The following is a 24274-nucleotide window of genomic DNA, read 5'->3' as shown; positions in this document are numbered from 1 at the left end:
CCCGATTTTTCTGTTCAATGCCTCAATTGACACGATTTTTCCATAGGAATCAATGTTAAATGGCCCACAGAGGCCAAATAGCCACCCTGAAGTGTGACATGGCCCCCACAATTGTTAACGCCACCCCACGATCAACGTGAACCCGAAGCGTGGCGAGCGCAGCGAGCCCGCGAGGGGCGGCGGTACGCGTCCTCCGACCTTTTCATACCCCCACTATCCACGTCGGCGTGGAGTTGAGAATAGAATAGTGTGGCGAGCGCAGCGAGCCACCGAGCCCGAAGCGTGGCGAGGGGACGCGGATACCTTCACAGGTAAACGCGTCCCTTCGCGAGCTGCACAGGTATCCGCGTCCCCTCGCCACGCTTCGGGCTCGGTGGCTCGCTGCGCTCGCCACACTATTCTATTCTCAGCTGCACGCCGACGTGGATAGTGGGGGTATGAAAAGGTCGTAGGACGCGTACCGCCGCCCCTCGCGGGCTCGCTGCGCTCGCCACGCTTCGGGTTGACGTTGATCGTGGGGTGGCGTTAACAATTGTGGGGGCCATTTCACACTTTAGAGTGCCTATTTGGCCTCTGTGGGCCATTTAACATTGTTTCCTCTGGAAAAATTGTGTCAATTGAGGCATTGAACAGTAAAATCTGGTCAATTGAGAAATTTAACATTGTTCCCTATGGGAAATCGCGGGCATTGCGCCGGTCGCGTCGCACCCGATTTTTAGTGCATTCAATGGCCGCGATGCCCGCGATTTTTTTACCTGCGATGCCCACGATCAAAATCGCGGGCGCCGTGCTAGGTAAAGAGTACCGACAAAATTTCCAACAATATTTCTCAAAACAAAATCTAAATACCGTCCAGTGTGTACTCACTATGGGACGCGTACCGCCGCCGCTCGCCACGCTTCGGGTTGGCGTTGATAGTGGGGGTGGCTAGGGGGACCATTTAACACATCGCATCACATGCATCGCATGCGGGCATATGGCATGCGATGCTATACAATGTATACGATGCCATACGACTGAATATCGTAGGCGCCGTGCTAGGTAACAAGTACCCGATTTTCCATTCATGTCGACATCTTTCAGGTGTTCAAAGCATGTCGACCCAATGACCATATAGCCTTCTTACATAGAGCACATTCACAAGAGTGAAACAATCATTCCCCCTTTTTTCAGTTCGGAGTGAAAAGACTAGGCCTCTAACGGTTCCTATTTATGGGACTGTAACGTCCCCACTGCTTTTCAGCCTCGTAGCCAGCTATGCTCATAGGGAAAACACAGGTCCCATTTGATCTTTAGCATATGCAGTCAAGATCTAAATAGATTGTTCTTTATGCACATGCAGGCAATGAGTTAGCACAGATCGCCCATACACACATTGCTACATGTGTGTGGGCGATCTAGCCAACAGGCAAATCGCCTGCCCTACTGTATATCGCTTAACACACAACACTAAGCAGGATTGCCCACTGGGTACTCTTTACCTAGAACGGCGCCCATCGCGGTGATCGCGACATCGCGGGCAGCACATAAACGGCCGCGACGCGATGCCCGCGATCACCGCGATTTTCCCATAGGGAACAATGTTAAAAAGTCAGATTGATCGCGATTTTGCATTCAATGCCTCAATGCCCGCGATTTTCCCATAGGAATCAATGTTAAATGGGCTACAGAGCCCAAATAGCCCCAATTAACCCTTAAATGTCCCCCAAATTTTTGTACGCCACCCCACGATCCACGCCAACCCGAAGCGTGGCGAGCGCAGCGAGCCCGCGAGGGGCGGCGGTACGCGTCCTCCGACCTTTTCATGCCCTACTATCCACGTCGGCGTGGAGTTGAGAATAGAATAGTGTGGCGAGCGCAGCGAGCCACCGAGCCCGAAGCGTGGCGAGCGTAGCGAGCCCCGCGAGGGGACGCGGATACCTTCACAGTTATACGCGTCCCCTCGCGGACTTCACAGGTGTCCGTGGCGATGCGGACACCTGTGAAGCCCGCGAAGGGACGCGTTTACCTGTGAAGGTATCCGCGTCCCCTCGCGGGGCTCGCTGCGCTCGCCACGCTTCGGGCTCGGTGGCTCGCTGCGCTCGCCACACTATTCTATTCTCAACTCCACGCCGACGTGGATAGTAGGGCATGAAAAGGTCGGAGGACGCGTACCGCCGCCCCTCGCGGGCTCGCTGCGCTCGCCACGCTTCGGGTTGGCGTGGATCGTGGGGTGGCGTACAAAAATTGGGGGGACATTTAAGGGTTAATTGGGGCTATTTGGGCTCTGTAGCCCATTTAACATTGATTCCTATGGGAAAATCGCGGGCATTGAGGCATTTTACAGTAAAATCGCGGTCAATCAGGCTTTTTAACATTGTTCCCTATGGGAAAATCGCGGTAATCGCGGGTACCCAATTTTGATGTACCCGCGATTTACCCGCGATGCCCGCGATTACCGCGATTTTTTACCCCCGACGCCCGCGATTCTGATCGCGGGCGCCGTTCTAGGTAAAGAGTACCGCCCACTGTGTATGGGGCTTAAGAGTAAAAAAGATAAGAATAATGATTAAAAAAAACCCAGATGAACACAGCGTGATTGTGATATCTTCTTCTGCTTCCTATAATTGTGTGCTGCCTGCACTGGGAATACAGCCAAAAGCCAGTTAGTGTATGTGTTGTTAGATTTTAGCGCACATATTTCCTGCAGACTCGTCATGTCACGTTGCTCCAACTGACCACTTGTTATGGCAGCCTGGCTTACAACTGAATCAAATTAGGGATGACTGTAAAGTGTTACAGAGGGTGTTACCAGGAGAATGAAATAGACTGAAAAAGCTTTGAATGAGTAGCATGTACATTGGTGCTGCTATATACGACAGTCTTTGGTTTTAAAATGAATATTCAATTTAGAGGAATGTAAATCTCTTATTTCATGTGCACATTTTGCCAGTGTGAAAATAGAATCCAATTACAGTATTTATTCCTTCTGTGTCAAGACAATACCAGGCCTTGTGAGTGATTACCCCTTTAAAAAACCTCTGTGTCCGGCCAGCATCTTGCCCATATTATAGAACTAGTTACCAGCCCATCAAAATTATGGGACAACATAACCGTGCTGGCGGGTGTGCCAGCCCGAACAGAACCTGAACACTTAAATAGCTGTCGGACGCCATTTTGTGCCTGCCAGCATGCAAAACATTTGAATTTACCCCATACAGGTGAGGTGCAGCATTAGCCTTTAATTATATATGATGAATTTTTAAATTGTGTATCAAAAAACATATAAGTATAAATAATTGGTATTACAGCATACCTCATTCTGGCCATACATCAATGCTAATCCTGATAATTCTTTTTAGCACTAGGAGCACATTGGAAAAGTTTGGAAGGGTTGCATACTAGACTAGTTTTAAATTTCAATGTAAACACAACTGCACAGTATTTGTTCACTAGATGAAAATCAGACAATACAGTACTTTCCTCTAAATGTTAAAAAAAATTTATTCCGTATATACCAATTCCATTGCAACATGGTTTGTCACAGGTGCAAATTGCACCGGTTCGAATCAGACCCTTTACGTAATAATAAGCCATACTGCTTGCAATAGGCATTTTTCCCTATTAAAAATGTGCCCATGCATTTTGCAAAGAACAATAGCTGTAAATCTCACATGATATATTTCTGGAGTCAAAATAATAACAGAAAAATGACTTGTTAACAGTTAATAGTTATATTACAAATATCTTGTATGGAGTTAACAACTAAACCCAAGAGGCTGCATGTGAGCAGAGGCATTCAGCAGCCCGGTGCTTCATACTTGTACTGTGATCAGTGGATTTGGAGATGCAGCTACACCTAGTGATCAGCGGCAGATCACAGCGGGCTGAGCTTCTCTACAGAAACTGCAATTTATCAGTGTGTTTCAAGGATCAGTGCTCTTTATCTTATGAATTTACATGGGAGCCAAATATAGCACATCCAGGCTTTAGAATCCAATTTTTCATGCTACAAATAGACACATTTGTAGACTGATCGGTTTCAATTTTTGTGGTTTCCACACCTAACACAGACCTTGCTTAGAATAAAATGACAAGTATTATAGGAAGAGACGTGACAACATCGCAATGGCTTGATTGGATGAGTATGGTGGTTACTGAATCATACCTATGCCTGAGGGGGTGGTGTAAACCTGTTTATAAATACATTGTACCAGTTGTAAATACAGTTTACAACAGTTGTGTTACAGTTGTAACAGGTATCTGGTTAAAACAGAAAAGTATTAAAAATGTATAAAGCTCTATAAAAAATACATGTATACTCAGTGCCGACGGATGATACTACATCAGAACTTATTAAGATGATGTACAGTATATAGTGTACAAAAGAGCATTTCTTCATTATGATTGAATACCAATTTGTGTATATACTAATGAGCAGTTCAAAGCTCCCAGGTCTGTAAGGGGCAGTAATATTGAATATAAAACACACCAAGAAGCTTTGGAGAGAGCTGCTTAGTAAATTTACCACCACAGTATAAGTTACTAATAGACTAACAGAAATCTCTAGTGTGTTCTGGACGTAGAACTTTATAATGCTTTAAAAAAAAGCGTAATAACTCATTTACATCAAGGTCCCCACTTTAGTTAGGACATGGGCAGGATCTTAAAGGGTGATTTAGTGTACACTCCAGGGAGTTCAGGAGAGCGTCACAAAATGTGTGAGTTTCCCACACATTCCTTAAGAGTAGGCAATTACACCTCTAGACTGCGCGTGCAGCTTAGCAAATGCCAGAGCCAACTGAAGCTTTTCCATGGTCTCAAATCTGCTGCAGATGGGGCCGACCCTCCATCTGCCTCCACCATGATCACTACTGCCATTCTCCTAGGGCCCAGCTGCATTTTGAGTACCCTTGGATACAAGTGTTCAGTTCAGCACAGTAAATACTGCACACAGTGCATATAGGATATGGATAAATTATATTTTGTTTCTCAAGTTAACATGAATTTTTCATGGAAAATCTAATGTGTAGACATTGTACATGGAATAAACTGATAACATAATAACCCACTATGGTCAAATGCCAACTATATTGTGTGGTTTATCCTGTTTTTCCTTGGAGTCTGTGTGTTTTTAAACTTTCTCAGGTTTTACACCCTCTTTCAGGGCTTGCTAAAATAAAATAAAAGGCTTAGAATTTGAGTGTGATTGTAAATTGTTTGTCACCGGACTAGCAGACTTTCCAAGATATACGAAGGTCCATTTGATCAGAAGGCAAATAACATTCCAGTATTTTCTGGATTGTGGTAGGAAACCAGAACATCTGGAGGAAGCCCAGAGAGAAACAAGTTCTTTTCGATACAGAATGATCATGGATGCACCCTGCTGAGATACACCATGCAATAATACTACATTGAAAAGTGTAATAAACTATCACACAAATCCATCATAGAAGAAATAATGATCACACACACACACACACACAAAATCACACACAAATCTCTAGTATATGTGACCTTCTTTACAAACACTGACCTATATTAGAACCTTCCATGACATTTTGAGTATGTATTTGTAACATCTAAGAGCGCTCTTTTTTAAGATGGAACATTGGGTTGTTTTTTCTCTTTAGAGTAGGGATGGGGAACCTTTGGCCCTCCAGCTGTTGTTGAACTACACATCCCGGCACACCCAGCTACAGTTTTGCTAAAACAGTTGCATGGCATATTGGGATGTGACGGGACAAAGATTCCCCATCCCTGCTTTAGAGGAACTGGTTAAATATTTTCCAGGATGAGGGTAGAATATATTTTTCAAGACAGAACCAGTGGTACATCAGCACAGCACGCGAGCAAGTAAGCAAACTCCCTGCTTTGCTTGCTTTGTGGATGTACCACTGGTTCTGTCTTGAAAAAGATGGTTAGGGGTCAAAATGTTGACACCAACTATTTTTCTGGTTTATTACAGATTACCTCAACTGATGAGTGCCCTTGCAGCGTTATTCTTGATGCTGACTACCTTTCTAGCCACAGTGCTCTGTGTGGCCAAGTGACACTAAGCATATACACTGTATCTATTAAGCACAAGTTGTAGTAGAGAACTTCCCATGACCTCCCACAAGTGAGTGATCCAACAACCCTCTACTGCAAAGTATAGTGCAGCTATCAGTGGAGGACGGTGGTAAGAGTGGCTGAAGTGCAGTGCAAGTGTCTGCAAGGGGACCTATACAGAGGCAAGCATTGGGCATTTGCCCTCTGTGCTCTACTTCCCCACCCAAGACAGCACCAATGTGGCAAACAGACCCTAAAAGTGACATTTGCTCTGCTGGTAGGCACTTTTACAGCCTCATCAATGACCCTTATTGTCTACAGAGAATTATTCCTTGGTTAAATCTTAGAGCACATTCAATCTCCATAAAATTAGCTGTATGGAGTTTGGAAGTTTTGAGCAAGATGAATTATAAAAACAATGCCCCTAAATTGGAGTACTTCTTGGTGATACAATGAAGCATGAAATAGGAGTCTTATATTCATAGTTTAAGAAACATAATTACAAATATCAAGTATCCTTCAGAGGGTAACTCTTCATCTAAGTGACACATTTTACACGCTTTAATCAGTATCTTGAGATTCCGCAGACACATCTATGAGATTAATTTCATGTTTTAGCGAAGAAAAAAAAACTGCATAAGGCAATATAGATTTAAAAGAATAGTTATTGTTCACTTAGTATGACAATCCAAATTTATATGTAAGGTGCGTGTACATGTATCATGCAGTATAAATGAATATAAAGCTGAAAGAAAGTGAAAATCATCTGTTAGGAGAGCAGTCAGTGTCACTCTTACTGCATCTAATTGTGTGTCACACATATCAATCGCATATGTGTGACACACAATCACACATTACTCGCATCGCATGAGCTAGAAAGGGTGGTTCTACCAAGTTTGCAAAGTTTTCAGTTTTTATTTAAAAATAAATAAATTAACTTGAGATGCTGAATTATTAGTATCTATAATCAAACTTTTCACAAAAATGTTGGGGTTCCCCCTCAGTTTTCTTGTTTCAAGGTATTTTTTGTAACATGTTCAGATGTGTCCTCATACATCGCTGCTGCAGTCACACCAAACAGCCCCTCTCGGCATGCCAGATCTTGTTAGACTCTACTAGCAACAAGCAGGGCCGCCAACAGGGGGGATCTGGGGGTACTTGAGTCCCGGGCCTCGCCTCTCTGACAGAGAGTAGGGCCTGGGCAGCTCTACCCCCAGCACCTCTGCCCCTTCACTTGCCTTCTAAACTGCTGCTGAGATGCGGCCGGACGCACCCACAACCTGGAATTCATCCGCCGTTCATTGCAGCACACAGGAAGCCCAGTGCCCGACCACACAGGAAGCCCTCCACCTACCGCGCGCAGCAGTCATGAGCCAGCCTTGTTGCAGCCTGAAGAGAGACTCTGAGCTGCACAGTGTATACAGCCTAGCCTCCCTGGCCCGCCCTTCCTGCCCTTGTACGGACTGGTTGTGAAGGTAACAAAACTTAAATTCATATGATAAATGCCGGGGGGGGCATATATGCCCACTGCCCACCAATGTATATATTTTATATATCCACTGCCCACCAATGAATATATTTTTATATGCCCACTAGAAAACCAATATTGATATATTTATATGCCCACTGCTACCAATGTATATTTATTTAAACACCGCTGCCCACATAATGTTTATTAATAATAGGTGGTAACGTATAGTATAGATTACTGGCCAGCATGTATATGTTACCGCCTATTATTAATAAACATTGGAGGTCAGTGGTGTTTAAATAAATATACATTGGTGACAGTGGGCATATAAATATTTCAATTTTGGTGGGCAGTGGGCATATAAAAATATATACATTGCTGGGCAGTGGGCATAAAAAACGATATACACTCTCTCTGCACATGTTACATTTACCCCACCTGTAGTGCATCATGGGTTTGGCCATCTGCAAATATTACATTTCAAATATAGGTACTTGTGTACTAGCACGGCGCCCCAATAATTAGTCGCCCAATGTTTTTATCGCATCGCATGGGTGCTTACAATGCTTAAATGCACCACCACGCCACCCCACCCCCAGTATAAACGTGAACCCGAAACGATACCCCCACTATCCACGTCGGTGTGAATTTAATAAAGTGTGGCGAACGCAGCGAGCCACCGAGCCCGAAGCGTAGGGAGCGAGGCGAGCCCCGCGAGGGGAAGCGGATACCTGTGAAGCCTGCGAGGGGACGCGGATACCTGTGGGGCTCGGTGGCTCGCCACACTTTATAAAATCAACGCCATGCCAACGTGGATAGTGGGGGTATGAAAAGGTCGTAGGACGCGTACCACCGCCGCTCGCCACGCTTCGGGTTCACGTTTATACTGGGGGGTGGCGTGGGGGTGCATTTAAGCATTGTAAGCACCCATTAGGGTGCTTATACAATTTATAATAGCATCCCATCGCATTGTATGCCATTGTAGAGCATCACGCGATATCGCATCCATCGCATGCCTTATGGTGTGTGATGCGATGGGCACCGTGATTGTACACTTGCTTTACTTCGGGCACGGTGCCTCGCTGTGCTCGGCACACTATTTTATTCTCCCGCCACGCACTAGTGGATGGTAGGGAATGAAATACCGCCTGTCGGCACATGACGGCTAAAAAAAACAGTGAAAACCCCATGTCGACCTTTTGACTTTAGACCTAGACTCTGTCGACCTAATGCTTGTGTCGACCTAATGACCTGTCGACCTAAACCCATGTCGACCTAGACCCATGTCAACCTAGAACCATGTCGATCTAACGGTGTCAACCCAATGCTTGTCGACCACCTTGCTGTAGACCCAATGACCGTATCCCTGCCTAAATCAGCATCACCTGAGTAGTCAGTATCATTCTGTTTACAGAAAAGTAGGCATTCCACGGCTTCAGAGTCTAATCTGCCATGTGCATGTGGGGCAGGCAACATAAGATCCTCAAATCTATAACATAGCCATGAAAAAAGTTAGAACTTACTTTTTCAAAAGCAAAGAGACCGAACCATCAAAGTTTGTCTCTTGTACCGTAATCAAATCTTATTCAACAATGGCAGCAATGAGCTTAAAAATACAATAAAATCATAAAAGCCTAGTTCCACAAAATCAATGATAATTATGTCCTGTCCTGTTGGGTCACTGCAAAGGGTGTAATTTAGCTTAGGTATTTGGATGATTAAGCCAAAGACCAAAGAAACATTACAGGATCTCCTCAATTAAATTACATCCTTTTCCAGCCACATAAGGTATATGTTGTTCTCCATATTATTATATTAGCAGCACTACTTTAATCAGCTTCTCAATTGGAAGCTTTATGTTTTTGAAAGGCAAAGCGTGAAAATCAGACTCTTGCTTGATTCGGAGAGGATTAATTGCTGTTACAGTCAGCTTAATAGCTGCCTCCTATTGGCAATAATAACCAAGATATTTACTGGTGAAAAAATGTACGTCAAACTCAAATCTCTGATCTGTCATTTATATTCATTGAATTTCTGCTGATCTATAATTGTGTTCTATGTACACCTCGCAGTGACTTCCTATTCCCACCATGACACACTCAAAAAGTGTTTTCTTTTGTAACTTTTAATTTAATTAACGGTTGTCAACCATACAGAGTGTTCTTAGAATAAATGGTATATGGCATAATGTGTGCTGTATTTATTATAGGTCAGGAAGGGATGTAGTTAGCGTGTTGGCGCCCAGGATGCCCGTAGACTGATGCCACATCCCGGTACCTGTCAGAATACCGGCGCCGGAATCCCGACAGCCGACATCCCGACAGCCGACATCCCCAAACATATGTATCTTGGGTAGATTAGGGGGTCTAGCTATGAGGAGGGAGGGTTAGGGATATGCTGCAGTTAGAATTAGGCTATAGCAAATGAGGGTTAAGGCCCCCATGCACCTGAAAGACATTACACCCAATCATACAATTTTAAGGGATTGTATGATGGATCGTATGCAGATTGCGTGCACATCGTGTGCACACAATCGTGCAATGCTAGGTGCCACAGGTTGGAGGATTGGTCCTCTGATCCAGACGTGCTGCATCAGTTGTATGCAGTAGCTGGATTGTACGACGGATTGTATGACGGATTGTGAGCACATTGTGTATCCAAAATCCACCAAAGACTGCCGGGGAGTTGAAGGGAAAATTGGACACAATCATGATTGTAAGCAGGTCTTTCTGATGTATGGCCACCTTTAGGGTTTAGGCTGTGGGAAAGGAGGGCAGAAGGTTAGAATACTTACTCTAGGACTGTCGGGATTTTGGCTGTCAGGATGCTGGGGTTGGTGGTCTGACCACCAACATTCTCAGTGCCGTTATCCCATATCCAGCCCATCAGGAATATGCATTATATTGGACAGTTCTAGCCTCTGCAATCCTTACAGAGCAATACACCTCATGAGGTGTACATCCCACTATTTTACTGGATGCAACAGTCACATGATTAGTCTCTTTTCACACTACTCCTTGCTATGTTGCCAATAATGGGGCAGATCTATTAAGCCTGGGGAAGAGATAAAGTGGAGATAAAGGGGGGTATTCAATGTTTAGGTCACGGCGGTCAGCTCTGCCGGGGAGCGAGAAGGGGGCGTGGCCGCGAGTTGAAGCACGGAAGAGGCGAGCTGCAGCTCGTCACTTCCCGGCCGCTCTCGGCAGAATGAGCCCGACAGCTAGTGAAGTCGGGCTCGTTCTGCCGAGAAACCCTGCTCAACGCTGTCGGAGAAGACAGCATTGAATAGGGCCCGGTGATGAGTTAAGGTTAAGATGAGTTAAGGGAATAACTAAACAAGTTAATCAACTCCTACAGATGGAGCCACTTTCATTATTGCTGGCAAATCGGCAGCCACCAGGATCTGGCCACTGGTGTGCCAGTAAGTGTGGAAGTGCTAGTGTCTCACATGCTCGTGCGTCCATAGTCAGAAATGGGGCGCATCTACAATGCATGTGTGTCACATGCCGTGGTGTGGGACGGCGATTACAGCGACATCTGTAACTTTCATTTTTCAAACATAAGCTGATTGGCTAGTGCATTATCATATTCTTTATCTTAACTTTATCTCTTCACCAGGCTTAATACATCTGCCCCAATATATGAGGGGACAAACGAAAAAAGACTACTGTGAATCTAATCAAGTGTTTAGCATTAGCAGAGGACTATTGTGTTAATTCCACAAAGAATATTGTAACTACTGTAAGTGCTTAGGTAAATTGATGGAGTGGTGATAATGTGTCTTGGGTCTTGTTCTGGTATGTAAAGATAATCGAAGTGCAATTCGGCAGTATTAAGGAGCAGAAATCTTTTCTGTGTTTTGCAGCATTAATAAATTATAACAAATGTGCTCAGCTGGGGACATTTGGGTTACTTGGATTGAAGACATTTGCCAACAAAAGCATTAATCATGGTACAGGTAAAAACAGGACCATAGAACATCTGCCCATCTAAGCCCCGTTAGACATAACTCTCCCACAGATAATTCTATACTATTTAAATGAATCATTGAATTTGGATTTATTTTGAGATTCATGTGACCCAACTGACTCATATACACTGTATAAGTTTTTATATCATTTTTACACGTCTATTAATGTGTAAAATCTAGGCTCCAAGGAACTGAAAATTGGAATGTGTTTTACTGAGAAAAGCATATTACCATTTGCCTACTGATGTTTTCAATGAAGAACAAGGAATATTGGGTGAGATTTAATAGGATGAGAGATTCAGAAAGTGAGCGATTTGGGAAGAAATCTCCAGTTTTTTTAAAGTGGCAATCATTTACGCTGCAAAACCAGTTTGATTATGAAGTGTAAATGATTGCCGCATTAAGAAACCTGGAGATTTCTTACAAAATCTCTCACTTTCTGAATCTCTCATCCTATTAAATCTCACCCAATATTTCATTAATTTTCTTAAAATATTTTAAATATTTTGGGGTATATTCAATAGAGGTCGAAATTGCCGTCTTGCCGGAAAGACGGCAGTTTTCAACATGAATACATTGGAAGGGGTTCCGATCTATTCAATCATAGCTTTTTTTTCGGAATGTTGAAATGTTTCGCCATCCCGGAAAGCAGGTGGATTGACGGAAGAGACGCTTATTCACCTGCTTTTGATGCAAACACAGCCAAAACTAAAAGGTTTTGGCTGTGTTTCTGTCATTCCCAATCTGGCATAACAACATGATGGATTAAAGCAGGGAGGATGGGGGCGTGTAAGCAGCAGCAGCTTACACAGCGCTGTCCTCCTGTACACTGCAGCCCGCACCCTCATGCCGCTGCCCGCACCCTCCAACACCCTCCCACCGACTCCCGTATATACCCGCCACCGAGCCGGGTGAGAGCAGCTTCATCCAGGCTCCGTCTCGGCTCCCCGCTGCCTCGCGCCATCTCCCGCTGCCTTACACCGTCTTCCGCTGCCGCGCTCACCCGGTCCGAGCGCCGGCCGGGTGAGTGTCAATCATCGGCCAAATCCGACATCCGGATTTGTCCGCTGAATTGAATAATGGATGCCGGATCCATTCCGGCAAAAGAATGTCGAAATGGCTCCGGCATCAATTGAGTATATTCCTATGCCTCTGTAATATCATGAGCAGCTATTACGTTGAAAACTGGTTCATTCCACAAAATGGCCACCTCCTCTTGGTGCTAGTGATCGGCCTACAGAAACTTACATTTTATACTGAAAGAAAGAAATAAAAAAAACCTGTGTTTAATTAACGTAAAATTTAGAAATGTTATATTTACTATTATTCTTGAGCTTCCAATCATGCAGTGCTGGATATGTCTTACATGGGACCAACGTAAAACATGTGCTCAACATTTTTCCTCAGGAAATCTAGTACAATGAGTGGCTATTGTGAGTCTCAATCCCATTTCCTGTAGGCAAATACAGTCAACATCTATTTTCATAACATTATTGGCTTTACAAGCAAGTCTCTTGTGCCTTTGTGTGACTAATTTTGGTTATGGTATAAAAGGTCGACAGTCAAAAGGTCAACGCAAGCAGAAAGATCGCCATGGAAATGGTTGACACATGAAAAGGTTGACATGAGTTTAAAAAAAACTTTTTTATGTCAACTTGTGAGTTTCAGCACATGGACCTCAAATTACTGTACTCACTTCACTCGCCATGTTTGGGCAAGGGGTTTCACTCCGCTCCTGCTTCGCTTTACCAATTGTAGTCCACATAGATGTTTAAGTTTGATAAAGTTTAAAAATAAAAAAGAATACAAAAGACCCATGTCAACTGTTTCAGGTGTCGACATCTGCTATGTCGATAATTTAACAATTTGTCCATGTCGACCATATCAACCATATACCATTATTTTTGTGTGTGAAATAAATGTTTAGTCATCTGTAATAGGGGGATAACGAGATCTACTTGTCTATTACACTTACTACAAGAAACTTGGATTGAACTGCTTTAACTTTGTAATATGTTAAAGATGTTATGTTATAAAGTACATGCAAACGCATTACAATCTGTGCAATGTCAGCAATTGTGTTAAGTTTGTTATAATGGTAAATACTCAGTAAATGTAATAACATGGTGTAATATTGGCCCTGATTCTGGTTGGTGCGGTAATATCCGCGTGCGTTCGTGCCACCAATGTTTTGTGTCTGCGCATGTGCAGAGGCGTCTCTGCGCATGTGCGAGCGGGGCGTACGGCCAAATCCCGCATGAAATGTGAACACTCCGAACAGGGGGTGGAGAGGGGCGTGAAGGGCTATTTGGGCTCATTACCATATGCATACGCCCCGCGTTTCATGGGCGTTTCATGGGCGTTCCCATGCAAACGCTGGGCGTACATATGGTAATGCGGCCGTTACGCACGTGTAGGGGGCGGACATATGACATTGCTGGATGTCAGCTGCCCGCCCAGATCCCTGCTTTTGCACGGAGAAATGTCCATGTGGTCTGAGGTTGCGGGAGCTGCCTGACCACTCGGTCCTGCATTCGATGGTTTGCGACCATTGAATGATGTGGGAGGTTCCCTGAGATGGAGGAGGTGTATTCATGAGAACTACACGTGCAGTCCGTTCGGACAGCTTCTTACCGCGTTCGGACGGAGTTGGCGATCCGTATGGAAGGCGGGGTTTAGGACGCACGGTGCTGGCCGCATATTCGGATCCGGCCGCACCGATCAGAATAAGGGCCTTTGTGCAAGTACAGTGAATTATTTAAGTAACACATGGCATCATATGTTAACATAGATTAAATCGATGGATGAATTTTGCTTATACATTAATTTGTTTTTAATATTGTTTGCAAGCCATGTCCGTAAATTGAATTTGCTGATGAATATTAAGGTTGCTGACAAATTGTCACAGTAGGTTCAGTTTAGTTTATCATCCGTATCATGTTGTTTCCTAAAAACTTTGAGTAAACCAGTCTATTTCTTCTATAACTCTCTCTCAAATTCAAGAGCTGCATAATAATGGGATACAGTCGTATTGTTGACCCAACTTAGGTCGACAGTCATTAGGTCGACACGGTTATGGTGACAGGCAACAAGGTCGACAGGGTTCTAGGTCGACATGGATGAAGGTCGACAGGTGTCTAGGTTGAAATGTTTTTTTCACAGTTTTTTGAGCCGACATGTGCCGGCAGCAAGTATTTCATGCCCTACCATCCACAAGGGCATAGTGGGAGAATAAAATAGTGTGCCCGAAGCTTCGCGAGCGAAGGGAGCGATGCGAGGGGCTGCGGTTGACTTCCAATTGTGTCCATGTCGACTGTGTCGACATTCGGGTAAAAAACAGTGAAAAAAACTGATAGTCCCATGTCGACCTAGACACCTGTCGACCTTCACCCATGTCGACCTAGAACCCTGTCGACCTTGCTGTCTGTCAACCCAACGGTGTCGACCTAAGTCGGGTCGACAATACGATCCACACCCATACTGATGCAGTAACTGACCTTTACTGGTTATTCCACATGTGATATAAAGGGTAGGTAACAATATGGAAGGAAGACACTACTGAACAATTTATACATGGTCTATGGCTGTCCCTTCACTATGCTAAGGATCCAGAGCCCTCCAATCAACAAATATTATGTGATTGCCCAATGGGTCTTACCGCTAACTTTTTTCTATTCTGTATATGTGAAAGCTGCGAACTTTGTAGCTTACCGAAACAACCAGAATGAGGGCCACGGAGTATAATATAGGCTCATACTGAATGTTATGGGCTAGATTTACACATTTTTGGTTTCTCAAATCCGCCGATGATCAGTGGCTTTGACAGATGATTTAAAGCGACAACAGAAATAACCAGGTAGGTTTAGTATTTATTTTTATTTCCGCTTTTAATTCATCAGTTAAAGCCACCAGCAGATTTGAAAAAAGTAAATGTGACCGTCAACCTGGTACATTCATTTCATTCTCATTCATTCATCTAAAACTACTATTTACTTCTAAAGAACCTTATACAGAATGCTAATTCAGCCATTTAAGCAAGTACATTAATATACAGAGACTGATAACCTCTTAATAAAAAGATTTTTCACCATACTCATATCATAAGCAATATTCCTAAAAAATATGAATGCTATTGCGGGGCATGAAATGTACATTGTATGTCTATACTGCAACTGACCACCTGGTCACTAACACATAAACAGCTAGTAACACCCAATGTCTCACTGAAAAGCCATATGTTCCACTTTATGTTTTAGATTAAATCTAAGCTAAATCATTTTTGTTTATGTAACACTGTATTTATCATTGGTCATTATTAATCAGGAATTGTTACCACAACCCTACATCATGCCGTGGGCAGTGCAATACAACCTGTGCTTATGAAACAGAATGGTTGGTATGGATTACACCATATTTGTAACTAATGTCATAATGATGTGCTTGGTGTATTCAAGTAAACAATAGTGTCTTTGCTCAAACATTTTTCATGCACTGAAAAAAAACTCCATCAAATTACACGGATGAGAAAATGATAAATATTGGATCACTACGGAGCATGCTTACTTGAAAAAGGGAATAGACTATACAGGTATGTCCAAACGCTGGCCCTCCAGCGGTTGTGAAACTACACATCCCAGCATGCCTTGCCATAGTTTTAGCATTCCCTAATAGCAAAACTTTGGCAAGGCATGATGGGATTTGTAGTTTCACAATAGCTAGAGGGCCATAGTTTGGACTATACTGTAAAAATAAGTCCACTGCCATGTGGGCTTCAAAAGTCCAGAACATATGCACACTCTATGTACGTATGAGTATGATACTACATTAAAAAAAAATATATATATATATAACAATATCATAAACTACAAAGCATACAATAATACTAAATTGAAGCGTTACAAACTATGTAAAATGGTATTGTTGCCCATGCAACATAAAGACACCTACCAATGGGTGCTCTCCTTCCATAGCATAATTTGGCTAGTTGAGCAAGTATTGGTGGAACTCCTCCCCATCTATTTTTATTTGCGGCAGGTTTGTACACCTCTGCTGTCTGTACCTACAACACCGTAACGGTCAGTACAGTTTCCCGTAGATGTATTGGTTTATTTTTGTTATGTAGGCAAATGTAGGAACAGAGCTCTATGAATACTCTAAAATGAAGACGCTAAGACATCAGGAGTGGAGGGGAACAGGAATGGTAATCCACCGTTTCCCCCCTCACTATTCAGCTACAGTTTCCACTGAGACTGCCATGGAAAAATAAGAACAAGCAGGAAAATGAAGACATGCTATAGGACCTGCATTAATTCTAGGGAAAGGTTCACAATTATGTTACCATGCAGACTGCCCAGTATGAGGAAGCAAAAAGCTACATATTGTCTATTAATATTTTACTTTATAACGCTTACATTGCATGGCTATAGGGTGGGAAAAGTATTTCTATCTATTCAGAACTTTTACATTTGGAGAAGTATTGGTTGGATAATTCCCTAAAACCAGACTTTTGGCAACTCGCCAGATTCAACTTTTTTTTATATCACCTGATACAACCATAAACCGTAGAACAAAAGGGAAGGGCTTGGGCCATAAGGTAAAATGGTCAGGTGCTTAGGAATCTATCATCGTAATTAAAGGGTAAATTTACTAAGATGGAAGTTGTATTGCAGATGGCATGTTGCCCATAGCATTTAATCCGATTCTATACATTATCTTCTAGAACAGGGGTGGGCAACAAGTGGTCCTCCAGCATCATCCCATCATGCCTTAAGGTGCCCACAGACGCATCGATCCTGGCGTGCGTTCTGTGCCTAACTAGCACACATAGCATTGCATCGTATGCCTTGTGCATGCGATGTGCATGCAATGCGATGCTATGCGATAAAAAGCTAGTACAAAAAGTATGTGCAGCACATACTTTTTGTACTGTGCGATGAGGTGCCGCGGGAGCGCGCACCCCATCGTACAGCATCGCCGGGATCGGTGCGTGTGTGGGCACCATTAGTTTTGTTATTTGGCCATGCTGAAACTGATGCAAGGCATGCTGGGATGTGTAGTTCATCAACTGCAGGAGGACAGCTTATTACCCACCCCTGTTCTATACCCCTGCTTCATAGATTAGAAGAAGCATCTAATTGGTTGCTATGAGCAACATCCTATCATCAATAGAACTCCCATCTTAGTAGATTTAGGGGCACATTTACCAAGATCGCATTTACAATGCAATCTGGGCAGAATATTACCTCCCAGGATCGCATTGTAAAATGCGATCACACCGGCTGAATGCATGAAATCTGAGGGGACACGGCTCCGAAAGGAGCCCATCCCACCGAAGCGCTGACCCGGAAGCCGGGGGGGTCTGGACATGTGTGGTTTCGCGCTGACCCCCGCGACCCCGCTGACCGCACTACCACCCAGGCAGTGCGATGTGTAGCCATAGACTACAATGGGCATTCGCCATCCCAGATAGTACAGGGATGCGAAGCCGGGCTGCCCGATGTTGATAGGTTTCTATGGGGGTTGCGTCCGGTGGCGCTGCAGGGGGGATCTCAGCAGGGATCGGAGATTCCTGCTGCGGTCCCCCTTTAATACATTCAGGTGATACTTAATATTTGCTAAATATTTCCCAATGTAAAGGAACATTAGATGCAATGAAAAATAAATAGAATATGTAATTATGATACCAGAAACTTAATATTCGGATGAATTACATCTTCTATTCACTATTTTACTAAAATAGCATGAACACAAATCACACTCAGCGGATGGCACAGGTGACCTCACATTTGTATTTCCAAGGAAATCTAACAATACATCAGCTCATGTACTGTAGCTCATCCTCTATTTACTTTTATCTACACTATTCAGGTTAAGCATTGTCCCTCTGCTTGTTACACTACAGAATATGGAAACACTAAGAAAGCTCAGTGCTCAGGGCAATAGTGAGTTGAGGATATTACAAAGTCAAGTTTTCTTTTCTTTTGAATTTTACAATCTGGCTTACTTCAGCCTGTAAAGAATGTCTGATGGAGCCTTCCCTCTCAATGCAATGGAAAATTGGAACACTGCACACAGTATCTCTGCCATGTATTCACAGACAGACTATTATGAAAGAGGGAAACTTAGGAGTTTCACAAAATGTAGTTGAGAGGCTCACAGACTATTAAAAAGCACAGCAATACACTGCAGGCTGGGGAAGGATGTGTTGATAAAAGGACGAGAATACAGACAGTGGGCTGGTGTGTTTCTCAAATCTCATTTTATGGCACAATGAGAGGTAACTTCTAGCTCAGCACTATGTAGCAGAACAACTGGGCTTCTCTGCTAGCTAAATTGTTATCACGTATTGGACAACAGTCAGGAGATAATTGAACAAAATGTTATTTTAGAAATGCAAAGGTTATAACTACACACATGTGGCCTGATGTGTTTTTTTATCATTATTATTAGAATTGTTTTGACTTACACAACTGAGTGTGAATGGAATTGGCTAATCTCTATATAAAGCACTACATATGCACACACCAAATCTATTAAAATAAATGAATACTAAGAAATGTAGTAATAATCTAAATGACCTGTATTTGCCTAATGACTACTTTATTAGCGATAGGGACTATGGCTTGATTTAAGATATTTGCTGGAGTCCTCATGTGCCCCTATCCCTATTCTTACAGAGTCCATGCACATAGTCTATCCCAGTGATTTTCAACCTTTTAACCTTGCGGCACACTAAATAAGATTTTAAAATTGCCAAGGCACACCACAGGGCAAAATACATTGGCCCCCACAGGAAAAAAAAACAAAAACCTATTAGCCACATATAAAAAACAATCACACTGGTCCTCACAGGTAACAAAAATAAAATACATTGGCCCGTTACATAAAAAGAAGAGATCAGTAAATAACAGTTGAACTGGTGGTGGCTGTAAACTAGTTTGGGCATATCGGGAACACACTTGAGAACAGCTCAAGGAACGGCACAATGGTTGAAAAACACTGGTCCATCCTTACTCTCAATTCAAATTACAGGCTCAAAAAACACAGTAAAGTGTACACTGCCAGTGCTAGTTGAAGCAAATAAGTCTACTTTGTTATATTTTTGTTTGATATTGTTGCAATAAAGTTACCAAATTCAAAATGAATGATAGACTTCCAAACAAAAACGAAAACCTACATTTTCCGAGGAAATAAACATCATTGTGATAAATGATATGAAAGAGGCTATGTACCATTTTGCACATAAACATATTTTGCTTCTCTTTGGAATTGTCAACTTAGGGCTGCGTATCCCATACTTTGATTGATGTAATGCAACAATGGTTGTCCGCATCAAAATATCAGGAAATTACTCAAGCACAGGACATTGTTATTTATTTGTTAATACTAAATGGAAAGCCTACTTCATACATAAACAATAGCACTCACAATAGAAGCACTGCCTTCCTTCCCACATTGAACAAGTTTAACTTTTGCCAGCTTGAGAGACTTGAGCTTGCCTCACAACTGAACCCAAGTCCCCTTACATGCATGCTTAACATAGGCTACCTACTGAGAATGTTACAGCAACAGGCTTTAGTAAATCACTTCATTAGCATCACTTAGCAATACAATATACAGTAAAACAATGTGCAGTCGCTCATTAAAGGTCATTAAAGTGGCTTCCAGAAAATATGCAGTAATAACAGTACAACTGTAACTCTTGGAAGGGAATAAATAACTATTATACTAAAAAGCACAACTTACCAACACAGGGTCTCATATAAACACACAGAATATCCCATCATAACTAAACACGTGCACAGTATAAAGGCCTTCAGGGAACATCTACTTGTGTTTAATGTCTCCCTTTTCAGAATAGAGAATGGCCAACAGTACATCATTATGCATGGTCTAGAACACCCAAGGAAAGCAACAAAGTCAATAAAAACATACTAGCTACATTAACTAGCTACAGTAGTACAAACTGATGTAGCTGTAACAATGTAATCAGCTGTAATACAAATGTTTACTTGATTTTACAACATGACCTTATAACCAGACAGAGATAGAACAGTAGTGAGTCAGTGTTCACATGAAACATATAGGAGCTGCAGACCTAAATAACAGAATTACTAGTGTACTTGATTTTCGCTGCAAGTTCATGGTTTTAAAGACCTGTCAATTGTGCCCAGATACTGTATGTTCCTGTTTTTCAATATTATTCCAATGTGCAACATTATGCAATCCCAACAACTTATTGTTCTGTTTGCAATGATGAACGGATATTTATTTAAAGGGAATTTTCCATTTATTCAATATAATCAACAGTCAAGACAACATTTCTCCATCTCTCTGCAGGGATAGATTATGTTGAACTACTTTGAAATATTGGCGACTGTGAAGTAGGTATCAGTAGAAGGAGCTTTTTATAAAAAGTTCAAATTTATATTGTTATTGTTAATATTTTACTACATCAAACCTTCAATTTATGTTAAAATTACTTTTTTGTGTCCAATAGGTCAGCACTATCACAATGCATATGATTTATGGGAGTTATATATTGTGGTTTATTAAGCAATTGATGGATTTTTAAGGCTGCAGCAAGTCTTGCTCTGAAAGCAATGACATGTACCTAATCAGCACTAGAATGCGGTTCCCAAAACTTTGCAGTAGCTATGTGACACTGGGAATATACACTGTACTGTAGCTCTGTCGCTGATTCCCAAGCCACGTCTACTGTAGCAGGCAATGCACCTGGATCTTCCCGTTTCTTTGTGAAGCCCAAGCGGCATTGTTCTCTGGGAATTCGGTGTCTGAGCAGGACATGACAAGTCCAAGAGGAAATTACCCTGTTTACTTTCATTGAGGGGGTGCAGGAAAGCAGCTGGAAGATAAGGGACCAGAGGAAGCAGGGTGGAGAATAAGAGGACTGAAAATGGATTAAAAGGAAAAAGGAAATGATGAGAACAAGCTGGGAGAGTAGATACTTTGTCATTCTGTGACTGCATTTGTTTACATTGTGTTTCTAAAAATCACAGCACTGTGTGTAGAAAGTCTGATAAGTTTCATCCCAGCAATACTAATATTAGCAATATTCTTTTATTTAGAATATATGTATGTGGCTGAGATAAATGAGAGCACAAAGATTTAATTTAGAATTAATTGCAAAATGTTTGTTTTAAATGCAGGTGTTTACAGAAAGTGTACATATCCTTTGGCATGCTGGGCAATGTAGTTCCATCATTGTTGCAGACTCACTTTAGTATACATGGAGAACACACAGAACACAAACACTTCCACAAAATGCAAAGAATGCAGTGACAAATACATTGCTATATCCAGCCTATGATGTACATGTCATCATCAGTGTTGGGTATACTGTAAGAGGAAAAGTTCTGCAAGGAAGTCTTCCCTAGCAGGTGCCTCTGTGTGTACATACATACACACCTGTGTGCTGCAACTGTGTGTTATTTCCAGCAAGCACACTGACGGACTGAGGGACGTGATGTGTGCCTACTACCAGCTATGCAGCTATGCTAGGATTGCCATTCACACTGTACGATCAGGCGGATGCCAGTCTGCCAGTCCCCCCAGAGCTGGGCTGGATGACAGCGATTTGTATTCGGACATGGATCACAGTGCAGCCTGTCACTGCGCTGGCCCACGCTCCCTGTGGCATGCCACGCGTGTCTCTTCTGCTACTTGCTGGGATCGGTTATGTGAGGAGCCTGCGTGACACAAGGCACAGATTACTGCCATCCTCAGCTGGTGGCACTGATGCAGCAGTACCGTTGGGGTCAGTGGCATCACTCTGTATACTACATGTAGTGTATTGTGTGATGCCAGGCACTAGTGTGCATGAGGTTGTGATGTATGTCATCTATGTATATGTACTTATGAACGTCTGACTGTATGTATGTATGTATGTATGCCCGTGTATGTATGACTGTATGTACGCATGTTGCATATATATATATATATATATATATATATATATATATATATATATATATATATATATATATGCACGTCTGTGTGTAATACAAATGACCCAATTAGCGGAGTCCCTATGGCAGTAAGGGGGCCGGGACTGGCAGTGTAGTGGCTGCTGCTGCTGGAAAACTTCCCCAGAACTCGGCACCGCACCGCTACTTCCCCATGATGATGACACATCGCCGATCTCCGGCTCCCAGTTGTTATTATTATACAGTATTAGTAATGGAGCGATGGGCACCGCTGGCGGTCAGTGCTCGGATAGTAGCGCAGCCCAGGGACATCTCATACACAACATGACAGCAGCTATACGGTCACCCAGCCCCTCACACTGCCCATCATCACTCCCACTTACCGGAGTACGGTCCGATCGCCACAGCGGGCAAAAGTCCGGCCAAAGTCAGCAGGCAAGTTGCAAACACTTTCCCCATGGCAGTTCCAAGGCGCGCACACCGCGGCACTGGCGTAAGTTACTATAGCGGAATGGGCGAGAAGACGGAAAGTACGGCAGCGGGCGGCAGTCCTCCTCCCTCTCCCCGGTGTATGTGTAGGAGGCCGGGGCGAAGTTTGGCTGTTCGGAGTCCCAGGGTCCCGCTTGCCTGTAGGAGTCCTGTGCGGAGGGGAGTGCTGCCCCTGGCTGGCTGCCTGCTCCCTGTATATAGTAATATGAGTGTGTCCTGCTGCAGCCGCGGCTTCTCCCTGCCAGTGACAGCAGCGCCGCCCCTCGCACTCTCCTCCGCTGCTGCTGCTGCTGCTGCTGCTGCACGCTCTGGATGCGGTCCCCCCTCTCCCCGCTGTACAGCTCTGGCAGGGCGGTGCTGACGTCACACCCTCATACACAGAGTGGGGGGGACCCGGCTTCCACTAGCGGGGTGTTACATGAGCACAGCCTGACACCCGCGGCTCCACTCCACCGGGAACTTCCGATCCTTCTTTACTTTGTTGGGGGAGTGGAAGATCAAGGGGGTATCAGAGGGTGCCTGTCTCTGGGATTCGCATTTCCAAAGTCAGTCCCTGGTTGAAGGCGGAAATGTTCTGATATGTATGTAGTTACTGACTCTGTACAAGTCTCTCGTATGCTGTGTACTCATGCAAAACTCCCAACTTCTGTGTTACAGTACATACTGAGCTACATGAGCTGGGCAATATCGAAGGTGGACATAAAATGCAGACCGAATCAGTTACCCCACAGGCCCACACACTTTATGGGGTCATCCCCAATCATACACCTCAGAGGAGTCTGGAACATGTAAAATGCAGGGATTATAGTAACGGTTAGGAATGTGTCATGCTGCTAACTTCCAAACTGTCCCTAAATTCCAGAAATGTTCCCAAGTTTTAAAATTGTGCCCCTGGAAATGTCCCAGGTATTCATGGACCAGCTGTGCAATTCAACCAATAAGCAAGGTTATTGGTAGATGGCATTGCTTAATAGAAGCCTATAGAACAATTGCCTGGAGTCAAGATAACTGTTCCCTCCCCCCCCACGCACACAAAGTGACACTCAGGGGGGAATTTAATAGGATGAGAGATTCAGAAAGTGAGAGATTTGGTAAGAAATCTCCAGTTTTTTTAAAGTGGCAAAACTGGCAATTATTTACACTGCAAAACTGATTCTGAAGTGTAAATGATTGCTGCTTTAAAAACACTGGATATTTCTTACCAAATCTCTCACTTTCTGATTCTCTCATCCTATTAAATTTCACCCAAAGTCTGTGCCCCGCTGCACAGCCTGTACCTAGTGGCCTGGGTGTCTGTAAAGCGCTCTTACTGAGAGCAGGGTCTGAGGAAGGTCAGCTGGCATCAGACCCCCATCCTTCCTACACAGC

The 24274-nt window shown here is 43.4% G+C and overlaps 1 protein-coding gene across 10 annotated transcripts in view; it reads right to left on the bottom strand.

The window, feature by feature from the left end:
• Positions 1 to 23259, bottom strand: part of PTPRM (protein tyrosine phosphatase receptor type M) — a 647098-nt gene extending 623839 nt beyond the window's left edge. For 4 of the 10 annotated variants that reach the window (XM_083187612.1, XM_083187613.1, XM_083187614.1 and 1 more), the window contains exon 1: positions 22801 to 23258. In XM_083187612.1, coding sequence (XP_083043738.1) covers positions 22801 to 22876 — 76 coding nt within the window. In that variant the 5' untranslated portion in view covers positions 22877 to 23258. Of the gene's footprint in view, positions 1 to 22800 lie in introns of all 10 variants that reach the window. The other 6 variants (XM_083187615.1, XM_083187618.1, XM_083187617.1 and 3 more) reach the window with 4 other exon arrangements.
• Positions 23260 to 24274: the final 1015 nt, after the last annotated feature.

Source organism: Crinia signifera, chromosome 5 (genome assembly GCF_055691185.1).
Source record: "Crinia signifera chromosome 5, ASM5569118v1, whole genome shotgun sequence".
In the NCBI taxonomy this organism is placed as follows: Eukaryota; Metazoa; Chordata; class Amphibia; order Anura; family Myobatrachidae; genus Crinia; species Crinia signifera.
This window is presented reverse-complemented; position numbering and strand designations above follow the sequence as displayed.